Here is a 21293-nt window from a genome sequence, read left to right on the forward strand (position 1 = left end):
TGGGACGCTCCATCAATCAGCTCCGGGAATTTTTTTCTCTTCCAAGCCTGCGCGCAAACCAGAGCTCCAAGCACTGCCAAGAGCAGGAATAATAATTCAACACAATCTATTTACTTTTTTTATTTCCTTTAAATGTTCTAGAGAAGAAAATTTCTAGTTATGGCACAGGACAAGGCTGAAAAGAAGCGCAAGAGAGACTCCGACAGGCACGAGTGGCCGAGCAAGAAGCCCGCTCTCGAGCCGCAGAACCTGCCGCCGCTGGCAGCAAGTGTGGTTGAAGATGACAGCGAGTTGGCTCCGGTGTTAGGTATGTTTCTTTCATGCTTTCTTTTTCGCTTATTTATTTCTTTTGGTTGTCTCAGTTTTATATCCTGCTAACTCAACCCAGTCAATACACCCGGCTTGCAATGCCCAAAGAAACTGAATCTCCATCCCTATCTCAAGCCGCGCAACTCTGGATCGCTATCCTCGTCTGGGAGGAACAAAGGGATCGTCTCTACGGAGCTGCTGCTGCAGTCGTCAGAACACCCTAAGCTCGACTTCCTGGGTCGCGAAGCCGACGATGATGCCGACTCCCAGCTGAAGCACTACATCGCCGTCGTCGACCCCGAACGCAAGACATGGCAATTCGTCGAGGTGCGGAAGATGACCCTGCGAGGGAGCGTGAGGAGGTTGAAGCGGGATAAAGATGCCGATGAGGATGCGGTCAGTGAGCAGGAGGAGAAAGAGGAGGATGGTGCTACGGTATGTTCCAGAAAGGCTGTTGGGGAAAAAGGCTCGATCTAACTACTACGATTGTAGACTTCGATACGGGAACAGCGCAACGATTTGACGTACACCTTCGGTACGAAGGCATCTCGCAAGGCAGCGCAGTCCATCGCAGAGAATGCCCTCCTGTCCAATGCACCCGCTGGCGCCGCCAATGCGGCCGAATCGGCCATCTTGTCGTCGATACCGGCTGAGGCGATTGAGGAGGCATCCACCAAGAAGGAGACTCTCCAGGCCGAAATCCAGGCGGCGAAGCCAGTTCCTACCGCGAATACGTCGGCGTCGCACCCGTCGGACGTCTATCCGATCGATGTCCTCGTGCCTAACGGGCTGTCGACTCTGCGCCAGCTACCGGTCAAGGATTGGCAGGATGCGGTGGAGGCCGGAAACGCCATCACCACGACATCCCGATACGTGGCCCACCGGGTCGAAGCGGTGGTCAAGTCGGGCAACACGACGCAGTTGCAGATTCTGCGGTTCATCTTGATTCTGCTCGAGTTTGCGCGCGGTCTGCGCCGTGGCAAGCCGACCGATCCCCCGGGCAGCAAGCGACTTCCGCCGCGAGAAGACCTGCGACGGATTCTATCTTCGTCGCCGTCGTCTTCGTCTCAGCTGTCGGACCCGGTCATCGACACCATCCGTCGCAAGTTCGCTCCTCAGGGGACGGTGGTCAGTAGAACGGACGTCACGTTCCTTCACACGACCATCTGCGCGCTGTCCCTGCACATACCGCCCACACCGGCCCGCGACGGCGGCTCGAGCTCGCTGGGGGGCAATGCGCCGAACGAGCTGGCCACGGACCCGGCGGACCTGCGCGACGACCTCCGACTCGACAATCCCACGATCATGCAGTACTTCCGCGAGCTGGGGTGCCGCATCGACAAGCCACGCGAGACAGAATTCGCCAAATGGGGTATCAAGGGCGGCAAGGTCGAGGCGGCGTCTCGACGGATTGCTCGATTGCGGTTGCCATTACAATTTCCCAAGGTCAGTCGTGGTGGTGGAGGTGGTGGTGGAAGACGATAGACAAAAAGACAACAAGGAGCAAGCATGGCAAATTAGTAAACATAGCAAGTGTATTGAAATGACCATACATACGCTGTTGTATATGTATGTATGTATATGTATGGGTTGTCGTTTTCTTTTCATTTTTCTTTTCGAATCTGCAAGTCGGTTGATCGATCTGCTTATAGATTGATTGATATCGAGTCGATAGAGAGATTTATTCTATACCATTTATTCATTTATTCCTTCACCAAAAAAAAATGAATTGATCAATTGTTTTATTTATTCATTCATCGATAAGGTAAGGAATTAATTAAGCATTGTTTTGTGCATATATACTTTTTCTTGACTTGTTATCCTGGTATAATTAATACAACGGTAGGGTGCAGTAGATTTTTTTTACTCTTTCATTAAAAGAAGACATTGATATGGACTAATATCTACTCTGCACTGTACTTATATATCAAGAAGAGTAAATCCAGTTGCCCATATAAGCAGATAACCTCCAATCAATCCATTTGAGTTTCAATCTCGCTTCTATTTTTTTTTCAGCCCTGCTTAGGGCCTAAGCAGCGCTGCTCTATACTCAAAGCAGTCAATCGCTGGAAACTGAACTGCTCACTGATTACCCCAGTATGTTCATCAGTATGTATGGAGGTATGTATGTATAGGACATCCACACCTGAGGTGGTAGGGGAGGTTAGTCACGCTCTGCTCAAGATCGAAGAGACCGTGGGCAAATGACAGATGTATCGACTGTGATGTCTACCAGCTAGAGGGAGGACTTCTGGGGATGATAGTATGGAAAAGAAAAGGCTCCTCCGGAACAGTGTGACTGCCAGTCCTGTGAGGCTGATTCAGTCGCCCTTAGGTCCATCGATAGTATTGACATCAATGCCCCTCTCGTAGAACATCAACTTGAAACCGTATTTTATGAACCATCTGTCTGGGATCGGCCCCCCGAGAAGAGATGGTATATCTGCTGTGGTCAAGACGACGTCTTTGTTCTCAGGTAACTATCGTAGCTCGTCAGTCGACCCGTCGTTGTATAATATATATATATATATATATATACCGTATGTATGGTATGGTATGGTATGGATGGTATGGCCAGACAAACCTTTTCCAACTGGCTGAAGAAATATTCTAGGACGATAGTCTTCGTCCTCTGCGCATCACCGTGGGTTTCCTCCGAGATGACTATGAGAGGAGGTATGATGGAAACACTGAGGTCGATCCAAACGCCCTTCTTCTTGCCCTGGCCGTGGCTGGTAACCATCATGTTCGCGGGCTTCAGATCACCATGCAACACAGACGCAGTATGAATCATCCTCAACCCCTGACGAAAACTCTCAGCAATGTCCGGCGTCAGTAGTTGCGTTTGTATATTATCGACCGCCACGCCATCGACGTACTCCAACGAAAGACCATGCAGAGGCTCGGTGACGGATTCCGGTGGTCGATCCCACGCGAACGGAACCCAGAAGGGCTTCTTTTGAAGGGTTTCCTCTATCGTATCGTCTACAGATAACCAGCCGTAGCAGTACGGCGTTGCTTTGCCGTTCAGGCCTTTCGCAATGAGGGCGTCGTATGCGCGGCATTCGACGACGAAGGGGTCTGCTGTCTTGATCATGTACCGGAAGCCCATTCTGCTGTAGCGCCAGATTTCGGTATTGCTCCATGAATACTGTAATATATATATGTCGCTTTCAGTCTGAGATTGTATATCAAGCAGTCCTCAAATGAGGACTTTTTTTCCTTCTTACCAGTTTCAGAGCATATATCCTCCGTCAATCTCCACCTGGACCACGCGGCTATGTCCCCCTTGCCCGATGTGATTCAGCACACGGATCTTCGACGACTGATGCGTTGGGGTTAGGTCTTCCAGGTGCGGACACAGCTCTTTGCACTTCCGCAGCCAGTACTTCCAGGGAGTCAGGGCTGCATTGCGTTCTACAGCGGCAGATGGAGAGGCGGGCTGATCGCTGGACAAAGCCATTGTTATTGTTGTATTGTCGCAGACTTGTTACCCAAGAAAGAAGGAATTCGTCGGTTATAATGTGGCCTTGAAAGATGTTGGGATCACAGACGAACAAAAAAAATTAACTTGGACGAAGAAAGAAGGGACTCGCTCGCTGAGTAGAGTATGGTGGGTAGTAATACTCTAAGGGTGGCTGTGACTGGTAGATCAGGGAGCGACATGAAGGACGCCAGGTCACAGATTATTCTGCATGAGCTAGTGCTAAATTGCAAGATAAATAGCAATAATGCGTTAAGACGAACAATCGATGCGACCTTGGCTTTACTTCTTTCTACTCTCGCTATTATCGCATCTTTCCTTAGCCTACGGAGTACAGCCTACAAAAAATGAAAGACGTTGCAGGAGTCTGAATTACGAATTTGTGGGAAAGAATCGAATAGAGACGACAACGACGGATACACCGTCATCAATTGATTGGACAGCCCTACTTGGGCGCTGTAGGAAAATAAAACATGAATCTGGTAATTTCCTGAAATGTCAATTAAAAAAGAGGAAAAGAAAGAGTTCGGAGGCCCAATTCTGCAGTCGTTTCTGCAGAACTACAAAAAGACGGGCTGGTCCGTTTTTGACATTTCAGGAATCATGAGAAGAAGAGGAGAAAATCATATATTTCAAAGATGGCCATACACAATCGATTAGTTGATTGTCACACGGTAAGGACAGAAATAAGTTGGATAGAAAGAGAAAGGAACGACGGACGAGGTCGATATGTTTATCAACTCTCCATGAGCATATACATGCTCGCTCCTAGATTCAAATCAATATCGGGATAGGTAACAGTATGCAACTAGGCAGCCACTCCGACAGCAGTGTTGGCAATCGGTGCAGCAGCGGAGTCGACGACACCACCCGTCTGCATGCGCTGCAATCCCGCCAGCCGCTGCTTCTCGATGGCCTGCATCTGTAGTTCACGCTCTACAGCGGCCTCGAGGGATTCACCTTCACGCAGTCCCAGCTGGGCGTCGTCCCAAATAGGCGCGTTCTCCGCTTCTGCCCCCTCGACGCCGACACCCACGAAGCCACCCTGCGCCTTCCAGTCGCTGGTGCGTTTGAGTCCGAGCTTCCGCCAGACAGCGTCTACCGCCTGCACCAGGTGGTCGCGGTACTCCTTGACGTGACCTGGAGTCGGGGTGATGCGCAGTCGTTCCTCTCCACGGGGAACAGTCGGGTAGTTGATGGCCTGGACGTAGATGCCGTGCTCCTCCAACAGCAGATCAGAGGCCTCCTTCGCAAGCTCGGCATCACCCACCAGCAGCGGCACAATGTGAGACGGGTTGGGAATCACCGGGATGTCTATCTCCTTGAACGCCGCCTTGACCGCGCGGGTGTGCAGTTGCTGCAACACCCGGTCGCGAGTGTACCTAGCCTGGTATTTGATGGCTGCGTTGGCGCCCGCCATAGTTGCAGGCGGCAGCGAAGTCGTAAAAATGAAGCCCGGCGCCAGCGAGCGGATCGTGTCGACCATGGCCGCCGAGCCGGCAATGTAACCGCCCACGCAGCCATAGGCCTTGCCCAGCGTTCCAGTAATAATATCTACCCGATCCATGATCGTTCCCTTGGTGCTACGCGGGTGAGGCGTGTCCTGGGAGGCATAAATGTCGTAGTCGAGATGTTCGGCGACACCGGCACCGTGAGGACCATACATGCCTACTGCATGGACCTCGTCAAGGAAGGTGATGGCCCCATACTTCTCTGCGAGATCGCAGATCTTCTCGATGGGCGCAATCGAGCCGCACATGCTGTAAACGGACTCGAAGGCGATGATCTTGGGAATGTGCGGTGGCAGAGACGCCAGTTTAGCCTCAAGGTCGGCGACGTCGTTATGCTTGAAAATTATCTTTCTGGCCCCTGAGTGCCGGATCCCCTGGATCATGGAGGCGTGGTTGAGACTGTCCGACAAAATCACACAATCGGGCATTTTACTGCCCAAGGTCGCGAGCGTGGCATCGTTGGCAACGTAGCAGGAGCTGAACACCAGCGCTGCCTCCTTCCCATGAAGCTTGGCCAGCGTTTTCTCCAACTCGACCGCATGTTTGTTATGACCGGAGATATTGCGCGTGCCACCCGCGCCGGCTCCGTAGATGTCGAGGGTCTTGTGCATGGTCTCCAAGACCTCACGGTTGCCGCCCATGCCGAGATAGTCGTTTGAGCACCACACCGTGACCCGTTCTTCGGGATTCGCCATGTGCGCGCGGGGAAATTCCTTTGCGAGACGGTTGATGTTGTTGAAGTAGCGGTACGACTTGTCCTTGTGCTTCTTCTCCAGCTCGCTCCGGTAAAAGGCCTCGTAGTCGAATCGGGCGGGGCAGGGGGCCTGCGGACGAGGTCCGGTGAAGGGAGTTTCAGAGGGCTTGGCCGCGGGTTTCACGGGATTGTTGGGCAAGTTCGGAGGATGCACTGCAAGCCTTGTCAGAGCGACTGTCAAGGAAAATTTCAAGTACGAGGAATTTTCAGTTCCGTTGTAAACTGCTTACCTGGATCGTTCTTCTTGAAGGTCGCCGATTCGACGCTAGCGCTGTTGCCATGGGTCGAGTGCAAGCCTCTGCGGCAGCGCGTGGTCTCCTTGAAGGTCTTCAGATCGGAGCGGGCGACGCCCATGCCGGATCCGACGGCAGCGGCGGTGGTGAAGCGCTTGGAGGCAAGACGGGCACTCTGGACGGCCAGAGCCTTGCCCATGACGGGGCAGCGACGAGCCAGGAGCTGGAGATTGGAGATGGTGCCGCCGCCAGGGCTGCTGCTGGGCCGGGTGGACGTCGCCAGCGAGCGCAGCGTGGACGGGGGCGTGCGCTTGAGGAACGGGCACATGGCGCGGGACTGGTTCAGAAGCGACTCCATTTTGGTCGGCATAGTCCAATTGCTTCAGTCTCAAGATGCGTGACAATAGCAGAAGGGCGCAGAGCAATCGATGAGATGCCCTCCTCCAGACAGTGTGTGTCAGGGCTGGACAGAGGAAGAGCGGTAGTAGGAGAGAGGAAAGAGGACAGAGGAAGGACGAGTGAGGCCGGAGGCGACGATCCGGGCGGACTCGGTGGCCGAGACACGATCCGTTACACTCTGCGGACCCCACAGCGCTGTGCCACACGCAGACTGACGGCGCAGTGAATGACGGCCTTATCGTCGAGCTGTCTATAAAGAATTCAATATTACCTCGGCTACAGAAGCAAGATGTCTCCTCATCATCCCCAGATGTCTGCTCCCCCGTTATCGCTATCCGACACGAGGTGGGAAAACGACCGCCGAGGATTCTCGAAACGGGCCAACCAACGGGAGAGGACTGCTTATTCGCGGCGCGTCTGATTGGCAGGAACAGCCGGAACAGAGCCTGATCGTCTTACCCCACACGCCCTACCACGCGCGATGACTCAGCATCGCATCGATCGGGATGGCTGCTGCATCGCTCCTACGTAAGCAGGCCGTTCTCGAATGCACGCCGCAGGCACGCCCAATCGGAACAGAGGCAATAGCAGTCATGGCAGTCATCGAGACGAGGGAAGCATTCCGCACGCGGGCAGCAGAGAAAACCCATTCCCTTTTTTGCTATTTTCTGAGCCTGTCTGTCTATGGTAGGTACATCATCCAGCCAGCCAACCTGCATAAGCCACTGAAACGTTCTTTTCTTTTGGGTTTCGTGTATGGAACAAACAAGTATGCCAGGTAAAAAGACACCATGTAGAAAGAAGACAGACAGAATAGCAGACTCCGACAGTTAACTAGTAACCACAAGCAAAATCACAAGCAGAATGATAACAGTAATAATAATGGTACAAATGGCCCTGAAACCATCACTCACCCGATTCCTGGACCGAGACCAAAAAGAAGATTAAAAGTAAAAGAGAATATCCGAGATGGAAACACCATTCGCGCTCACAAAGCTCAGAATGAGAAAAACCACATGACTCCATGTCTATCCCGCCCTGCCCTCTGCAACTTTCCACCTGAACTCCACGTTCGGCCGGCGTAGTTGCTTTTAACCTTGTCAAATGTTGACTCGAAATAAAAAAAAGTCTAAAATGATCTGTTCAACCCTTTCATCCGTCACATGTATGGAATTACACGGCCAGCCATAAGCTGCCACAGACATAACCATGCGTTGACAAACGAACAGAGGCGATCGTCACACTCTACTCATCCATCGGCACATCATTATCGCCATCGATCAGCCGCAACCGCTCTTTGGTGGTTTTGGCTCTCTTGGACGGGCCTTTGGCGGTCCCGCGCCCGCGTCGCTTTCCCGTTCCAGACGAGCCGATGTTGTCCGAGAGTGGCGTCGCTGCACCTGACGGTTTCGAGCTGATATCATCAAAGTGCCCTTCGCCTGCAGAGTAAGAAAAAAGCAGTCAGTAAACTAGTGGATAAATATCTTGGGGTTTATAGTGACATACCTTCATGATACATATCATCAAGCGTAATATTATTCTTCTTCGTTTGCGACTTCTTACCCTTCTTGGCACCAAAGTCCTCACCGCGCTCCAGAGCTTCTCGTTCTTTCTGCTCGAGGATCTCCGCCTGCTCGTCGTCGGCGAGCCACATGGCAATGTCCTTGGTCCGGTTCTCCCGGTAGCGAGTGTTGAAGTCGACTCCGCCAGCAGCTCCGCCCGAAATGACGACGCGCTGCACTTCTTCTTTCTGCAAGGCCCGCTTGCGGATCCGCTCTTCGATGGTTCCGCGGGTGATGAGGCGGTACACCGTAACCTGCTTTGTCTGACCCAGACGGTGTGCTCGGTCCATGGCCTGCGAATCGATGGTAGGGTTCCAGTCCGAGTCGTAGAAGATGACCGTGTCTGCGGCCGTCAGGTTGATACCGAGACCACCCGCACGGGTTGACAGCAAGAAGACGAAGATCTCGGGACGTTGCTGGAAGTCGGCCACGGTATCGCGACGATCCTCCAGTTTGGTGCTTCCATCCAGACGACAGTACTTGTAGTTGCGGTAGGTGAGATACTCCTCCATCAGGTCGATCATGCGCGTCATCTGGAAGTAGAGGAGCACCCGGTGCCCGCCGTTCTTGAGCTCGCGCAAAAGTTCGTCCAGCTTTGCCAGTTTGCCCGAGTCCGTCACGAACCGTCTCATCGAAGGCATCTCGATCTTCGTATACCGGGCCTTGTAGGAAATGGGGGGCGGGAGCATAGGAGGATGAGAGTAGGGAGCCGGATCCAGCTTCTGTTCCACGATCTGCTCTTCCATCTTTCGGCTGGGCACGCCAAAGAGCGCATGGCGAAGGGGAACGTTGAAGATAGTGTCCTGCATCTCCTTGATGGCAGCCTGTCCTGAACAAGAGATGGTGATCGGCGGAGCCGACGCCGCCGGGCTGGCGCAAGGCTCAATAATACCAAAGCCCTCCCGATCATAGGTTGCCTGCGATACATTCATGAGCTCGCGCATATATCCTTCGGTGGCCACCTCCCGGACCGCCTGGCGGTCATTGCGATCGACGATGTTGAACAGACAGTGCGGCAGCACAGAATTAGCATCGTCATCGTCGTCCTTGTCGTAGACCACATTCAGGCGAGATAGGCGATTCGTCTGGCCTCGCCGACGAGCAGCCCGCTCAAAGACGCCCAGGTGGGATGTTTCGTAGGCCTCACCGATGGATGTGTCCACAAACCGCAGGAAAGAGAATGCTTGATCCTCTTCGATACTCTGCTTGATATTCTCCGGCGTCCAGATATTCATCAGATGAGAGAGATATTTGCCACGGAAACCAGCCTGCGGGTTATTCGGCCCCGCGACGTCGAGACGTCCGCCATCACTGCACAGCCAGCGCGGGAGCTCATATTCAATCAGATTGCGTGTCGAGTAGCGAATGTCAAGATCCTGACCCTCGCGTAGGAAGGACGCCGTCTCCGCAAAGTGCGCGACAGACAGTGGCGATCGCACCTCGGCTCTCTCAAACAGATCCGGATGGTTGCAAACCTTGCGGAATTGCATCACCAGGTTCATCAGGGTAGTGCTATCCGTCTCGTCGCCGACGGCCGCCTTCTCGATGAGATCCATGATACTGACACGGTTTCGGAGCATAGTATAGTACGCGCGCTGACGGTAGGACAGATCACAGAAGACATCCTTTTCGACCTTGTCTCCCAATTCTTGCTGGACATGTTTCTTAATACGGCGAAGCATGAACGGCTTGAGAATCATGTGCAACCGTTTGAGCTGGTCCTCGTTCAGTTTGGTATTGCTCTGGGCGTGAGATTCGATATCCTTGGAGAACCACTCGCTGAACTCGTCATGCGAGTCGAACAGAGTAGGCATGATGAAATGAAGCAGGGCCCATAGTTCCTGCATGTTGTTCTGAATCGGGGTACCCGTAAGCAAGAGTCGGTTCCGGCAATGGAATTGCAAAAGGCTCTTCCAACGTGAACTCTGTGAGGACTTGATCGCCTGAGCCTCGTCCAGAATCATATATTGCCACTTCACCTTCTGGAAGTATTGGGCATCCAGGACGACGAGCTGGTATGAGGTCACCAAGACATGGAACTCGGATTCCCTGGTGTAGGTGATATGCTTGCGGTCCCAAAACTTGCGGAGAATCTTACGGTCTTTAGCCGAACCCCAGTACGGCAACACCTTGATGTCGGGAACGAAACGACTGATCTCCTGCTGCCAGTTGTGCAGCGTGGATGCGGGTGCAATGACCAGGAATGGACCCCAGATGTTGTGGACCTCTGCCAGGTAGGCCATGACCGAGATGGACTGAAGAGTCTTTCCAAGACCCATCTCATCGGCGAGGATACCGTTGATGCCTTGCTCATACAAATTGACTAGCCAGTTGAGGCCTTTCAGCTGATACTCCTTCAGCTGAGCCGTAAGCATCTTCGGTTGCGAGATTTCAATGTCACCCAAGCTGCTAGGATTCTGGAAGTTCATCTCGCCCTCGTCGAACGCAGCCATCTTGTTCTCTTCGTTGTTGAACGCGCGCGCCCGGGCCTGCGCCTCTTGGACGGCATTCTGAGCGCTGGCCATGGCGGCTTTGCGGAGCTCAGTGTCATCCTCTGCATCGAAATCCAGTTCATTAAAGTTGGTGACTTTGGTGCCCGGATCGGCGACGCTATCAGGAAGATTGATAGTATGGTCCTCGGGTTTCCCGGGCTGCACCGTCTCGCCAGTCGTCTCCACGGTGGCATCCTGGGTACCTTGGACTTGGGCGGTCTTGATCTTGCGACCAATGAAGTGCGAGTACAGCTCGGTCTGGGAGATAAGGAAGTTAAGCTTCCGCCGCTGACGGTTGGCTTCGCGATCGGCTTCGGCCTTCTTGGCGGCTTCAAGCTCCTGCTTCTCGGCCAGACGGCGGAGGTCTCGCTCCTCACGTTCGTTCCTCTTCCAGAAGGACATCATCTCCCGCATCGTCCGCTTGGCGCGGGCCTGAGTGTCTTTCATGCTCTTGTTAGTGCGCTCCTGCCATTTGCGAGACTGCTTGCTGGCGAGCTGAGCAGTCTTGCGAAGATTCTCCTGACGGGTGCTGAGCGAGAGAGCCTTAATCCGGTAGACTTTGGGAATATCCTTGCGTGCGATATCCCGCCAGATCTGTTCGTAGATCTGGTTGTAGCCTTTGGTCTCGTAAGCGGAGAGCGGAGAAGGCGTGGGCTCCTTTGAACGCGCAACCTTGCCCTCTTTCTTGAGGGATTCTCGGCGAGGATCTTCCTTGGGTGCTATTGGCACGAGCTCCTCCCTCTCCATTGCAGCATATGCTGCCTCGGCTGCATCCTTCTCAGCTTGCTTCTTCTCCTTGGACTTCTTGGGCCGGGTGACGGGACCACCACGAGCCGACTTCTTCTTGGCTGGAGGCGATGTTCCCCTGCCAATATGAAATGAGCTGGTGGTGCCGCCCTCCATGTTAGGTGCCAGAGGCGTGACTTCGCTGATCTCTTCGGGTGCATTGCCTCTTTCCAGAGCTCTCTTGACTCCCCTGATTTTCTTCTGAGCCTTCTCGGCCTCGCGTAGAAATTTCTCCCTCTCAGCAAGGTCCGAAGTCCTGTTCGCTTTCCGCTCTGCTTCAAGCTTCTTTTGAGTCTCCAGACGCACGGTATTCTCACGGCGACGCTTCCGTTGCATGTCCTTTTTGCGTTCCTTTTCATCCTGGATCTCCTTTCGGTGAACGTCCGCGATCGCTGCGGCCTCGTGCACGGCCCTGAACCGCTCGGCTCCAGCGATAGCCCCCTTCTCAAAGGTCTTGGCCAACTGGGTGAGGAAATCATGTCGACGACGCTATATCCTGGTTAGTTGACATGCTCACAGAAAAGGGGGATTAGACTCAGCAACGTACCTTGCGCCTTTTGCTTCCAACCTTTCCGCCTCCAAGGCCCGTTTCCTGCCTTTCATGACGTAACGCTCCCATTCCTGCTCGAAGCCAGGTTCCTCCACATCGCTCTTTTCTGCCTTATCTATTTCAGCGACGATCCTGTTGATAGTTTCCAAGTCCCGTTCCGTTAGGGTCCGTCGGGGTTTCACAACACGAGGCTGGACTGGCGGCTTGCCCGGCTCCATAGTGCCATTGGCAAAGGATTGTTGTGGAGGAGCATTCTCGAGTGCGGGTGGAGGATCGAGCGTGCGACGTCGCTTTTCGATGCTAGGTTTCTTCTCCAGGCGTGGGAGCGCTGCCACCGGAGCCGGCTCAGGTTCCTTGTGGTTATTCACAGGAGCGGGTGGAGGTGGAGGAGAAGGCCGCCGGGGAGAGGGATCTCCAGCTGGCTCTGAGAGGATGCTGGCGAACGACATGGGATCGGCGGCTCTGGCAGGCTTCTGTCGATTATCGTCAGTCAGTTGGACAGACGGCGAAAGAAAGGAGTCAGAAACACGTACCGATTCCTTAGGCGATGGTGGCCGCGGCTCACGCATCATGGGCGAGTGGGATGAGAATCCTGCCCCATTCCCGCGGCCGTTGAAGGAAGTCTCCGGCTCCTTCTTTGGAGACTGCGACAGCGTATCAGGGCGGCTGGAGGGGTGGGCGTGAGACGTAGTCGGCTGACCATAGGGAGCAGCAGTGGTGCCCGGCATGACGGAGCTGGAATAAGGCCGTGGAAGGGGGAAATTCGGCGTGCCAGACGACGAATGTTGCGTCTGGTACTGAGACGAAGCGTCCGAGTGAGGAGGAGCGCTGCCGTTCAGCGGGGGAAGGGTTGTGGGTAGAGGAGAGGGCTGGTGGCCAAAATGCGGGCTGCGAGAGAAGGATGATGGGGGAGGAAAGGTCTGGGATGTTTCGGGAGGGTGCTGCTGATGCTGCTGATACTGTTCATTGTTCGGGTAGTAAGGACGATTCTTGGACTGGGGCGAGTACGCGGTGTACGGCGGTTGTTGGTTTGGGGAGTGCACCCCGTATGGTGGAGCCCCCGTCATGATTGAGGACGCGTCTGCCGGACACGAGCGATGGCGTGGCGTCGTCAAGAGGAGGTCTAGTCCAGGTCACTGAGGACGATAAACTGCCATAGGATCCTAATAGAGCACAGAGACGTTAGTTGCCAATTTCAGGTCTCGAGGTCGTGAGAGAGATGTGGAGGATCGTGCCAAAGGCCGTAGGGGGAGCTCCTGGGAGTCGATAGATGGAGATCTATCTGTCGAGACGGGTAAAAGAGCGAAGCAGAGAGATGAGGTGATGTACTGTACCTGTTCAAGTTGAGACGTGAAGGAAGGACGGACCTCGCGGTCGGTTGGAGATTTTTTTTCGCGTCCTCACAGGCCTGGCATAGAAGGGCGACCGGGCGTGTGTGGAAGCGACCAGACACGGTGCCGGGGGACAGGCGGCGCCGCGGATGGAGCGGCGATACAGCAGTAGCGAGGGCGCAGAGCGATGTTGGGATGATGCAGCGGATGGAAGGTGGTGGAGAGGATGGGGGATGGGGATGGAAAGAGGGAGAGGGAGAGGAAAAAGCAGAGGGAGCGACGTGGCGGGAGATGGGATGGTGGTGGAGAGCGGCTTCATGGAACGAAGCGGTGTTTGTTGCGTGAGCCTGAGCCTGAGCCTCTTTTCCATTTTTCCCCTTTGCAGGACGAACTCGCAGCGCGGGTAACTGACCTGGGCGATTGGCATTGTTTCGCTGTCCCCGGGCGATCTCGTCCCGCCGCCACGGGCCTGTATCGGTATTACGCTGACCGCCGTGACCGTCTGCTGCGCTTCGAGGCGATCGCCAGGAGCTGCTGCGCATCTATCGTCCAGCGACCCGTCCATTCCCGGCGAACAATGGCCAGCAGGGCATTGTTCGAGAGCTGATATCTCTAGCCTAGCTTCCATTCATATTCCTATTATCCCCTTGCACATTATGAAAAGGTCAAGAGCCTCTATCGTATTGTTCTGCCCGAGTCTGGGCCTCGTCTTCACATTCTCCGGACTGTCGGTGGCTGTCACCGCGCTTGTATTATTACCTGTGACGAGCCGCGTACCGTGGCGCCTTTCCTTCTCGGGCGTTCTTTGTCGCGCGGCAGCTGTCTATTCTCTTGATATGAGGGACGGTCCATACCTACGGAGGTATATTAATTCTTCTCGTGGGTTATTGTTTATTTATTATACCTGTGTCGATTTCCGTCAGTCTTCCTGCTGTTCGCTCGATAACGCCCGCTGGTGCCCGGATCGATTCGATTCGTGACGCGCGAAACTCGCTCGCTAATCATAACGATCCATGACATCAAAACCCAACCAACCAACCAACCCGGTCCGGAGCGGTTCGGGCGTCTTCGTTCGCCTTACAGTCTTTCCTGCCCACCACCGACCTAAGTACCAGGGATGAACTAACGAGAATTAATACCGGGCGTTATTTTCCTATCCACAATTGCTTTTCTTTTTCTATTATTTTCATTACCATTGTTGTACGTCGACATTCACCTTCGAGGTCACTTCCTCAGCCAGTGGATATCTAAGAAAAGTCGATTTATTACTATTTGTGAGCGTTTTTAACAATAGTCGCTTTCAGCGGTCTCATTCACTGTCACTCTCGATGCCAAGATTCTCTTTCCACGGTTTTCTGTCTTTGCACAAGCTGTTCCATTCACTTACTCGTGCGAGAACACTAGCAATTAATGAACTGACGACGAGCAGAACAATAGATCAAACTGTCCAGATTTATATACTCATTCGCTCGCTAACCTTCAATATCTCCTACACTACATACAAGAGAAGAGATTGGTATCATCAATTACGCAATCATATCGAGTCTTCAGCCAGCTGCCAAGCTCTATGTTGGGCGTTGGTGAGTCGTCACGTCATAATTCAACCGATCAATTCGTCCACTTAATCAGGAATCTGGAGAACGTAGCGCCCGGTAACCTTGCCTTGTTCTGTGAAGTCGTCAGCCTGCACCCTCTCCGAATTTCTGTCCTGAAGGCAACTAACCCATCAATTCATAAACCTTGCCCAGTTCGGACAACGGCACCACCTTGTACGGAGTCTTGATCAGACCGCGCGCAAAGAAGTCAATCGCCTCGTCGCCGTCCTGTCGGTTGCCCACATAGCTACCCTTGATGGTGACCATCTTGACCACTGTATCGAAGACGGGCGCCTTGAGGTATGCATTCGCCGGGAGGCCGATGGCCACAATCGTTCCACGCGGCCGGACGTAGCTGGAGGCTTGCTGGAAGGGCAGTTCAGCGACGGCCACGAGCAGGACGGCGTGCGGACCAAGTCCGTCTGGGGTGGCGGCCTGCACGTCCTTGACCAGATCCTTGCTCTTGGTAAAGTCGACATAGGCCTGAGTCACTGGTCAGCTGCAGCTCTTTAAATTGTTAAACGAGGCTACTTACTTCGGCTCCGAGCTGCTCGCACAAGGCCTTCTTCTCATCACCGCCGTCGATGGCGATGACTCGGAGCCCCATCGCCTTGGCATACTGCTGAGCGAGGGACCCAAGACCACCGCCAGCACCGACAATGGCGACTGTCTCGCCTGGCCGGGCGCCTGCCTCCTTCAGGCCTTTGTAGACAGTGATACCAGCACACAGAACGGGGGCAACAGCATCAAGGGGCACATTCTTGGGAATCTTGGAGACATGTGCTGCCTTGGCAACCGCATATTGCTGGAAAGTCCCGTCGACGGTATACCCAGAGAGTAAAGCGCGTGGGCACAAGGGCTCTTCGGACCGCCGGCAGAACTCACAAGCCAGACAGGAGCCATTGAGCCATTTGATTCCAGCGTAGTCACCAATCTCAATGTCTTTAACCAGGTCACCCTTGGCCACAACAACGCCAGCACCCTCATGGCCGCCAACAAGCGGCAATTTGGATGCTAAGGGCCAGTCGCCCTTCATGGCGTGCAGATCCGTGTGGCAGACGCCGGAATACTTGATCTTCACCAGGACCTCATCGGGGCCAGGTTTCTGGACGGGGATCTGCTTGTAGACGAGAGTGTCTTTCTTCTCGACAACTTGCGCCCACTGAGTGTCTGGGATAGACATTGTGTTTGTTTGTCTTCGTAGAACAATTGAATAAGAAGAAGAGAAGAAATTATCAGTGAACTAGGATCGTAGACTTGTCTTTCAAAAGCAATTGATTGATTGACAAAGCTGTTTATGCTGCTCTGATGTCCTGGACAAGGGAGGAATATCAACCCCTTTATATAGACGTCGTCTGTCTATCCAACACAGGAGGAAGAGCCAATAACATAACGACATATGACATGGTTGTAAACTGATACCAGCTGTTGAGGGGAGGGGACGCGCTAATCAGGAGGGAAGGAATGAAACCCGTTCGTGGTCCAGGTTGCATGTCGTGGGATGGATGGACGAAAGGTTAGTCGTCAGCAGATAGAATAATAGAATCCATTGAATGAACGATGAATTGGATGAGGCCAGTGGAGATACGCCCGACAAGGGTCGTGGCGATTAATGGCCTCCCCCCGCCCTGCCGCTGGACAATAATGATGAAGCTTCGAATCGATCATCGCTCAAGAGCGGAAATTGACGCGATATTCGCCCCCTCTCTTTCCAACATTTCTGAAGTTTAAGTCTAAAACAGGACAAAAAAAAAAGAAAAAAGAAACAAGAATAGTGAATATTCTCGGACAGATGGATATGACGTATTCGACTTAGTTGACTTGCGTTAGGCCTCAGAATCCGGAGTTTCCCCGGATCCCCGCAAGTAAGTCTCTGTACGGAGAACTCCGTACGGACGCATGTATGGAGTGTCTGGAGATGTTCCGCCCCGCTCCGTCAAGGATGTTGATTCAACGACAGGTCGACAGCTGTTTGTTGTTGAGTTTGCGGGAACGGGGGAAAGGAAAACCCCAGGTTTCTATTCCCTATCCCATTCTCCAGTTCTCCACCAGGACGCTGCAGCTACAAGCGGGGTTGGCGTGGGGGAAGAAAGTTAGAGCGCACGCTGGCTTTTGGATCTTCAAATAATCAATCGTCCGGACCAAAGGGACACTGCCTCCTCCTGGAATAACGCAACCTGGATAGCACTGGGACTGGAACTGGAGTGGAACTGGATCCCTGGTTGAGACGTCTCCCCCACCAGCGAGCAGTTTCAAGAGAATAATAATACATGCGGTTTTCCTTTCATTTTTATTATTTCACCCGCAAGTTCCCGAAAACAATGCGGATCGGGAAAGTATACCCTTCATTATGCCCTATTACTGGCGTGTGTGTACAATACAGTACATCGTGATCAAGCTCTGAAATGACAGAAGACGGAATTACTGTAATAAGTGTAGGGGGACTAGACACGCACAGGTGGAGAAAACTGGAGACCCCGGATTCTGTCTGTACATACATGGTATTCTGTAACAAAAACACAACAAGGTTATGTCAATCGTCTTGACAAGAGATCTGCCAGATGTGAAACGCGGGGACGAAGGACCTTGATGGAATCAAAAAAGCTGGATGCCTTGAAGAAGGAGTACCCTGCTGGAATCAGAGAGTAAATAAGGTCAGCTTAGCGCGCAGGAGGCTCTGCTAGCATGTTGTTCTTCTCGTCGTCAAAGGCAGGATCTATTATAAGTGAATCGGGCGCTGCTGCTGACGTATCTATGAATTATTATTATTACTGCAGGAGACAAACAAACACGGACCGACATGCGAAGAGGAGACGAGGGCTAATGCGCACGGAAAAAGACCCAATGCACACGGCCTATCGGGAGCTTGCTGTACTCCGTACATCATCAGGTGAGCAGGTATCAATCATCATTGCTATTGGCATCATGCACGGACGCAACGCATAACTCGTTCCGTTCCTCATTATCGTTCCTCGTCGTTCCTCCCTTCTTATCAGGGTTTTTACTTTTATTATTATTATTATACTTTCCATATGCCCGTGGAAGTAAGCTAGTGCATCAGCTTCACTTGAGACTGCATGCATGTAACTAACGACGAATATGCACCTAGTATTCTTCCATGTGGGTACTGTACTTAATCTAGACCAGGAAGAATCAGGGCTAACAGGTCGACAAGAATGAAGAATGATGGACTCGAGTCATGGAATGCATGATAATTCACCCTATGTTTGCGTAGTCTCCTCCAGCTTGAAAACACCGTAAAAACAGAACAATGACTGGTGGGAAATATATTTTCTGTTTAGTCCCTCTTTTTTGTTTTCATTTTTTTTAATTCATTTTTGTAAAGCGGTATTCCTCAATTGCTGGCATTCAAAGTACAGTTACAGTACAGTACATAGCTGTTCATGGAGCAGCGGTGCCTGGAAGAAATCAATCAATCAACTGAGACAGCGGGTACCTTTAACTACCAGAACAATTCATTGGAGAGAAAACGAGTTTCTGCTCTGATGAATAGAGTGAAACGAAAACAGAAAAAAAAAAGAAGCACGCCTGTCTATACGCCAAGCCCCATGCTCCATCCGTATGATCGGTCCGTCGGTCCGCTGGTGAATTGTTTTAGCTGGCTACCGAGGTGTAGGACAAGACAAAATACAAGACGAATGAAGATCGTTCCCATTCTCCTCCCAACTGAGGAGAGCCAAATCAAACAAACCCACGCAGTAATCGATAGCCCATCACAAACAGAGTATACCATGACATAACAGACATAAACAGCATAAAAAAAAAGCAACAGTAACGCTATCAAACCGCTCCTGGACCTTTGTGATTCGACTGGTCTAGTAAAAGCTTAGGCTTGATGAAGTCCTCATCCAACTGCCGGAACCAAGCAGCATGGTCGCCTGTTGGGCCCCCAGAGAACAACTCCCGGAGAGCATTCCGCGCACTAAGAGGCTCCCGTTGTGGTGTCGACTCGGCAGCTCGCCTGGCGGGAGAGACACTGGCTGACCCCGGCACCTGCGCTGGAGAAAGGTGCTGTTGCTGAGACGGAGAACGTCGAAGGCGGGACGTCGCGGAAGGTGCTGCTGGAGGCAGGTCGTCATCCGATACTGGATCGACATCCAGGTCAAAGTCATCGATCTCATCATCGCCACCCATGGTAGCCTCCTTCCCTGCTTCGCTCCGGCCATGACGCTGGACGTTGGCAATATCATCATCACTGCCCAGGTCGCTGTCACTTCGGCTTCCAGCCCCGCCTCCCAACAGCGTTTGTGTCGAGGACTTGTCACGACGAGCTTGGCGGTCTCTATGATTGTATGCTGCCGCCTTCCGCGGCGGAATCCCTGGACTCACTGATTGTGGTGGGTTCGGCCGGCGGTTATTACCGCTGGAGTAGCTGTCTGTTCTCCCGAGGCCTGATCGTTGTGCGTTGTCGGCAACGTTATCCAGCGGAATGGTGAAATCGCTGCGACGGGGCGTGTATCCGATTCCAGTGCTGTTGGCTCGTTTGTAGTAGGTTCCACCATGGGTGACCTCGATATCGAACTCGTCATCCGAGTCGGCCTCCTCGACGATTCCCGTGCGGATTCCAAGGATGTCCAGCATCCGGGCCGTGGTGCCTCCAAATATGATGACTGTCAGCACCACCACTACCAGCACTGTGGCTCTCAATGCAGGTGCGTTCACGCCCGACATTCCCGCAGCCAGAGCAACCCCGACAGCACCACGCAGTCCCGCCCAGAACAACATAGCCTGATAGGAGAATGGTAATTCATCCGCAACATCCTTGCCACGACGTCTAGCCCGATATCGGATGAACCAATTCACGGCCTTAGACAAGGGGAAAACGGACAGGTATCGTGCCACACAGATGCCAAAAACAGCAATCATGATGAAGAGAGGCTTGAATTGCAGCTCACTCTCGACGAACAGATCCAGTCCCAGATAGATGAAGATGAAGTTTTCGCTCAGTTGCGCCAGCACCTGGAAGAGATACTTGGTAGTGAGCTGCGTCCTCCGCGACATGTTGTAGTATGCGTAGTGTTTGAGGGTAATTCCACAGAATAGGAGTGACACGATGCCTAACGCTGTTAGCATCACCTCATTCCAGAGGTCAATGTAGGGCACGAACCAGAAAGATAGACGCCGTTAGAGAAGAAATAGCTTGAATAGGCAATCAGAACAATCAAGCAACTCTCGATCTTTGGCATGCGGCGGACATGCGTGTACTTGAGACCCAAGGCCGTCGCAATGCCGACAAAGATTCCGACGAGCATACTACCAAGGAAAACCAGCAGGAACAGGCCGATGGCCTCGAAGAAGTTGAGCACAGAGAGTGACCCGGCATCATTCTCAGCGTACTTTTGCGCAGTCTCGAACAGGACGATCGCAATGGCATCATTCAGGATCGACTCCCCGAAGATGACGGTATAAAGCTTCGGCTCGACCTTGTACAGGTTGAAAATGGCGAGAACGGTGACCGGATCCGTTGCAGATAGAGTGGCGCCCACAGAGATAGCCTCAACAAAGGAGATGTCCAGGCCATCGAGAGGGATCCGCGTCCACAGGTATAAAATAAGGCCCAGAACAATTGCAGAAATAAAAGTTCCCGCAAAAGCGAACGTCAGAATGGTACCTATATTCCGGAAGAAATTTGCCTGTTATTTCCGAACCCGAACTCGTCAGCATATTTATTTCTTTTTTTTTAGACCTTCCAGACACGCGACTACTTACCTGATGTAGTTCGTATCCCGACGCTAGGATAATAGGAGGCAGGAGCAGGTTAAAAAAGAACTGGTAGTCGAAGGTGACATTGTCTTGAATAGGCGACTCCCCGCTTAATCGGATCAGCAAGCCCACGAACATTCCTGAAACAAATCGTCATCGTGATGAGCATCTACATCTGCAACAGTCGTGGAAGCGCTCGGCAACTCACCTGCGAAGATGGAAAGCACCGTCTCATGCACCGCCTGGATCTTCCTCTGCTGCAGTATATAGCTTGTAAACAGAGCGAAGATCAGCAGCATGATGAGAATGAACAGTGCCCAGGAGCTGAAAAACTCCCTTTTGCCCGCCTCTGGAATCTCTCCTGCATATAGAACCGAGTCAGGGATCAATCGAATCAATCAATGGGGTTGGATCTATTGACATGATAGGACGCAGCTGATAACGAAAGGGAGTAAGCGGGGATGTCACGCACCGCCATCGTCGGGGTCGGAACCGGCGTCTGCTGCCCTGCCTGTAGAAATAAAAGTCTGTCAGTAATCGAAAATGGAATTAGGGAGAATCCC

At 52.7% G+C, this 21293-nt stretch overlaps 5 protein-coding genes across 5 annotated transcripts; 1 reads left to right on the top strand and 4 right to left on the bottom strand.

Moving 5' to 3' along the window:
• Window positions 1–159: 159 nt before the first annotated feature.
• Window positions 160–1794, top strand: T310_4079 (DNA-directed RNA polymerase; the record flags this gene model as incomplete). The annotated part of the gene is made up of 3 exons (XM_013473073.1): window positions 160–307; window positions 389–744; window positions 802–1794. 3 exons carry the CDS (start codon window positions 160–162, stop codon window positions 1792–1794), a joined length of 1497 nt encoding a protein of 498 aa, XP_013328527.1.
• An 836-nt stretch (window positions 1795–2630) lies between these two features.
• On the bottom strand, window positions 2631–3772 carry T310_4080 (uncharacterized protein; the record flags this gene model as incomplete). The annotated part of the gene is made up of 3 exons (XM_013473074.1): window positions 2631–2789; window positions 2894–3460; window positions 3575–3772. 3 exons carry the CDS (start codon window positions 3770–3772, stop codon window positions 2631–2633), a joined length of 924 nt encoding a protein of 307 aa, XP_013328528.1.
• An 829-nt stretch (window positions 3773–4601) lies between these two features.
• On the bottom strand, window positions 4602–6649 carry T310_4081 (5-aminolevulinate synthase; the record flags this gene model as incomplete). The annotated part of the gene is made up of 2 exons (XM_013473075.1): window positions 4602–6211; window positions 6289–6649. The coding sequence occupies 2 exons, from the start codon at window positions 6647–6649 to the stop codon at window positions 4602–4604; spliced, it is 1971 nt and encodes a 656-aa protein (XP_013328529.1).
• Window positions 6650–7935: 1286 nt separating this feature from the next.
• Window positions 7936–16189, bottom strand: T310_4082 (DNA helicase; the record flags this gene model as incomplete). Its single annotated transcript, XM_013473076.1, has 10 exons — window positions 7936–8129; window positions 8197–11942; window positions 12078–13203; window positions 13448–14028; window positions 14189–14265; window positions 14455–14533; window positions 14605–14658; window positions 14799–14811; window positions 15135–15489; window positions 15542–16189. 10 exons carry the CDS (start codon window positions 16187–16189, stop codon window positions 7936–7938), a joined length of 6873 nt encoding a protein of 2290 aa, XP_013328530.1.
• A 2618-nt stretch (window positions 16190–18807) lies between these two features.
• Window positions 18808–21029, bottom strand: T310_4083 (Sodium/hydrogen exchanger; the record flags this gene model as incomplete). The annotated part of the gene is made up of 4 exons (XM_013473077.1): window positions 18808–20084; window positions 20135–20660; window positions 20737–20870; window positions 20939–21029. The coding sequence occupies 4 exons, from the start codon at window positions 21027–21029 to the stop codon at window positions 18808–18810; spliced, it is 2028 nt and encodes a 675-aa protein (XP_013328531.1).
• Window positions 21030–21293: the final 264 nt, after the last annotated feature.

This window comes from Rasamsonia emersonii, assembly GCF_000968595.1.
Source record: "Rasamsonia emersonii CBS 393.64 chromosome Unknown ctg1118621760094, whole genome shotgun sequence".
Taxonomy (NCBI): domain Eukaryota; kingdom Fungi; phylum Ascomycota; class Eurotiomycetes; order Eurotiales; family Trichocomaceae; genus Rasamsonia; species Rasamsonia emersonii.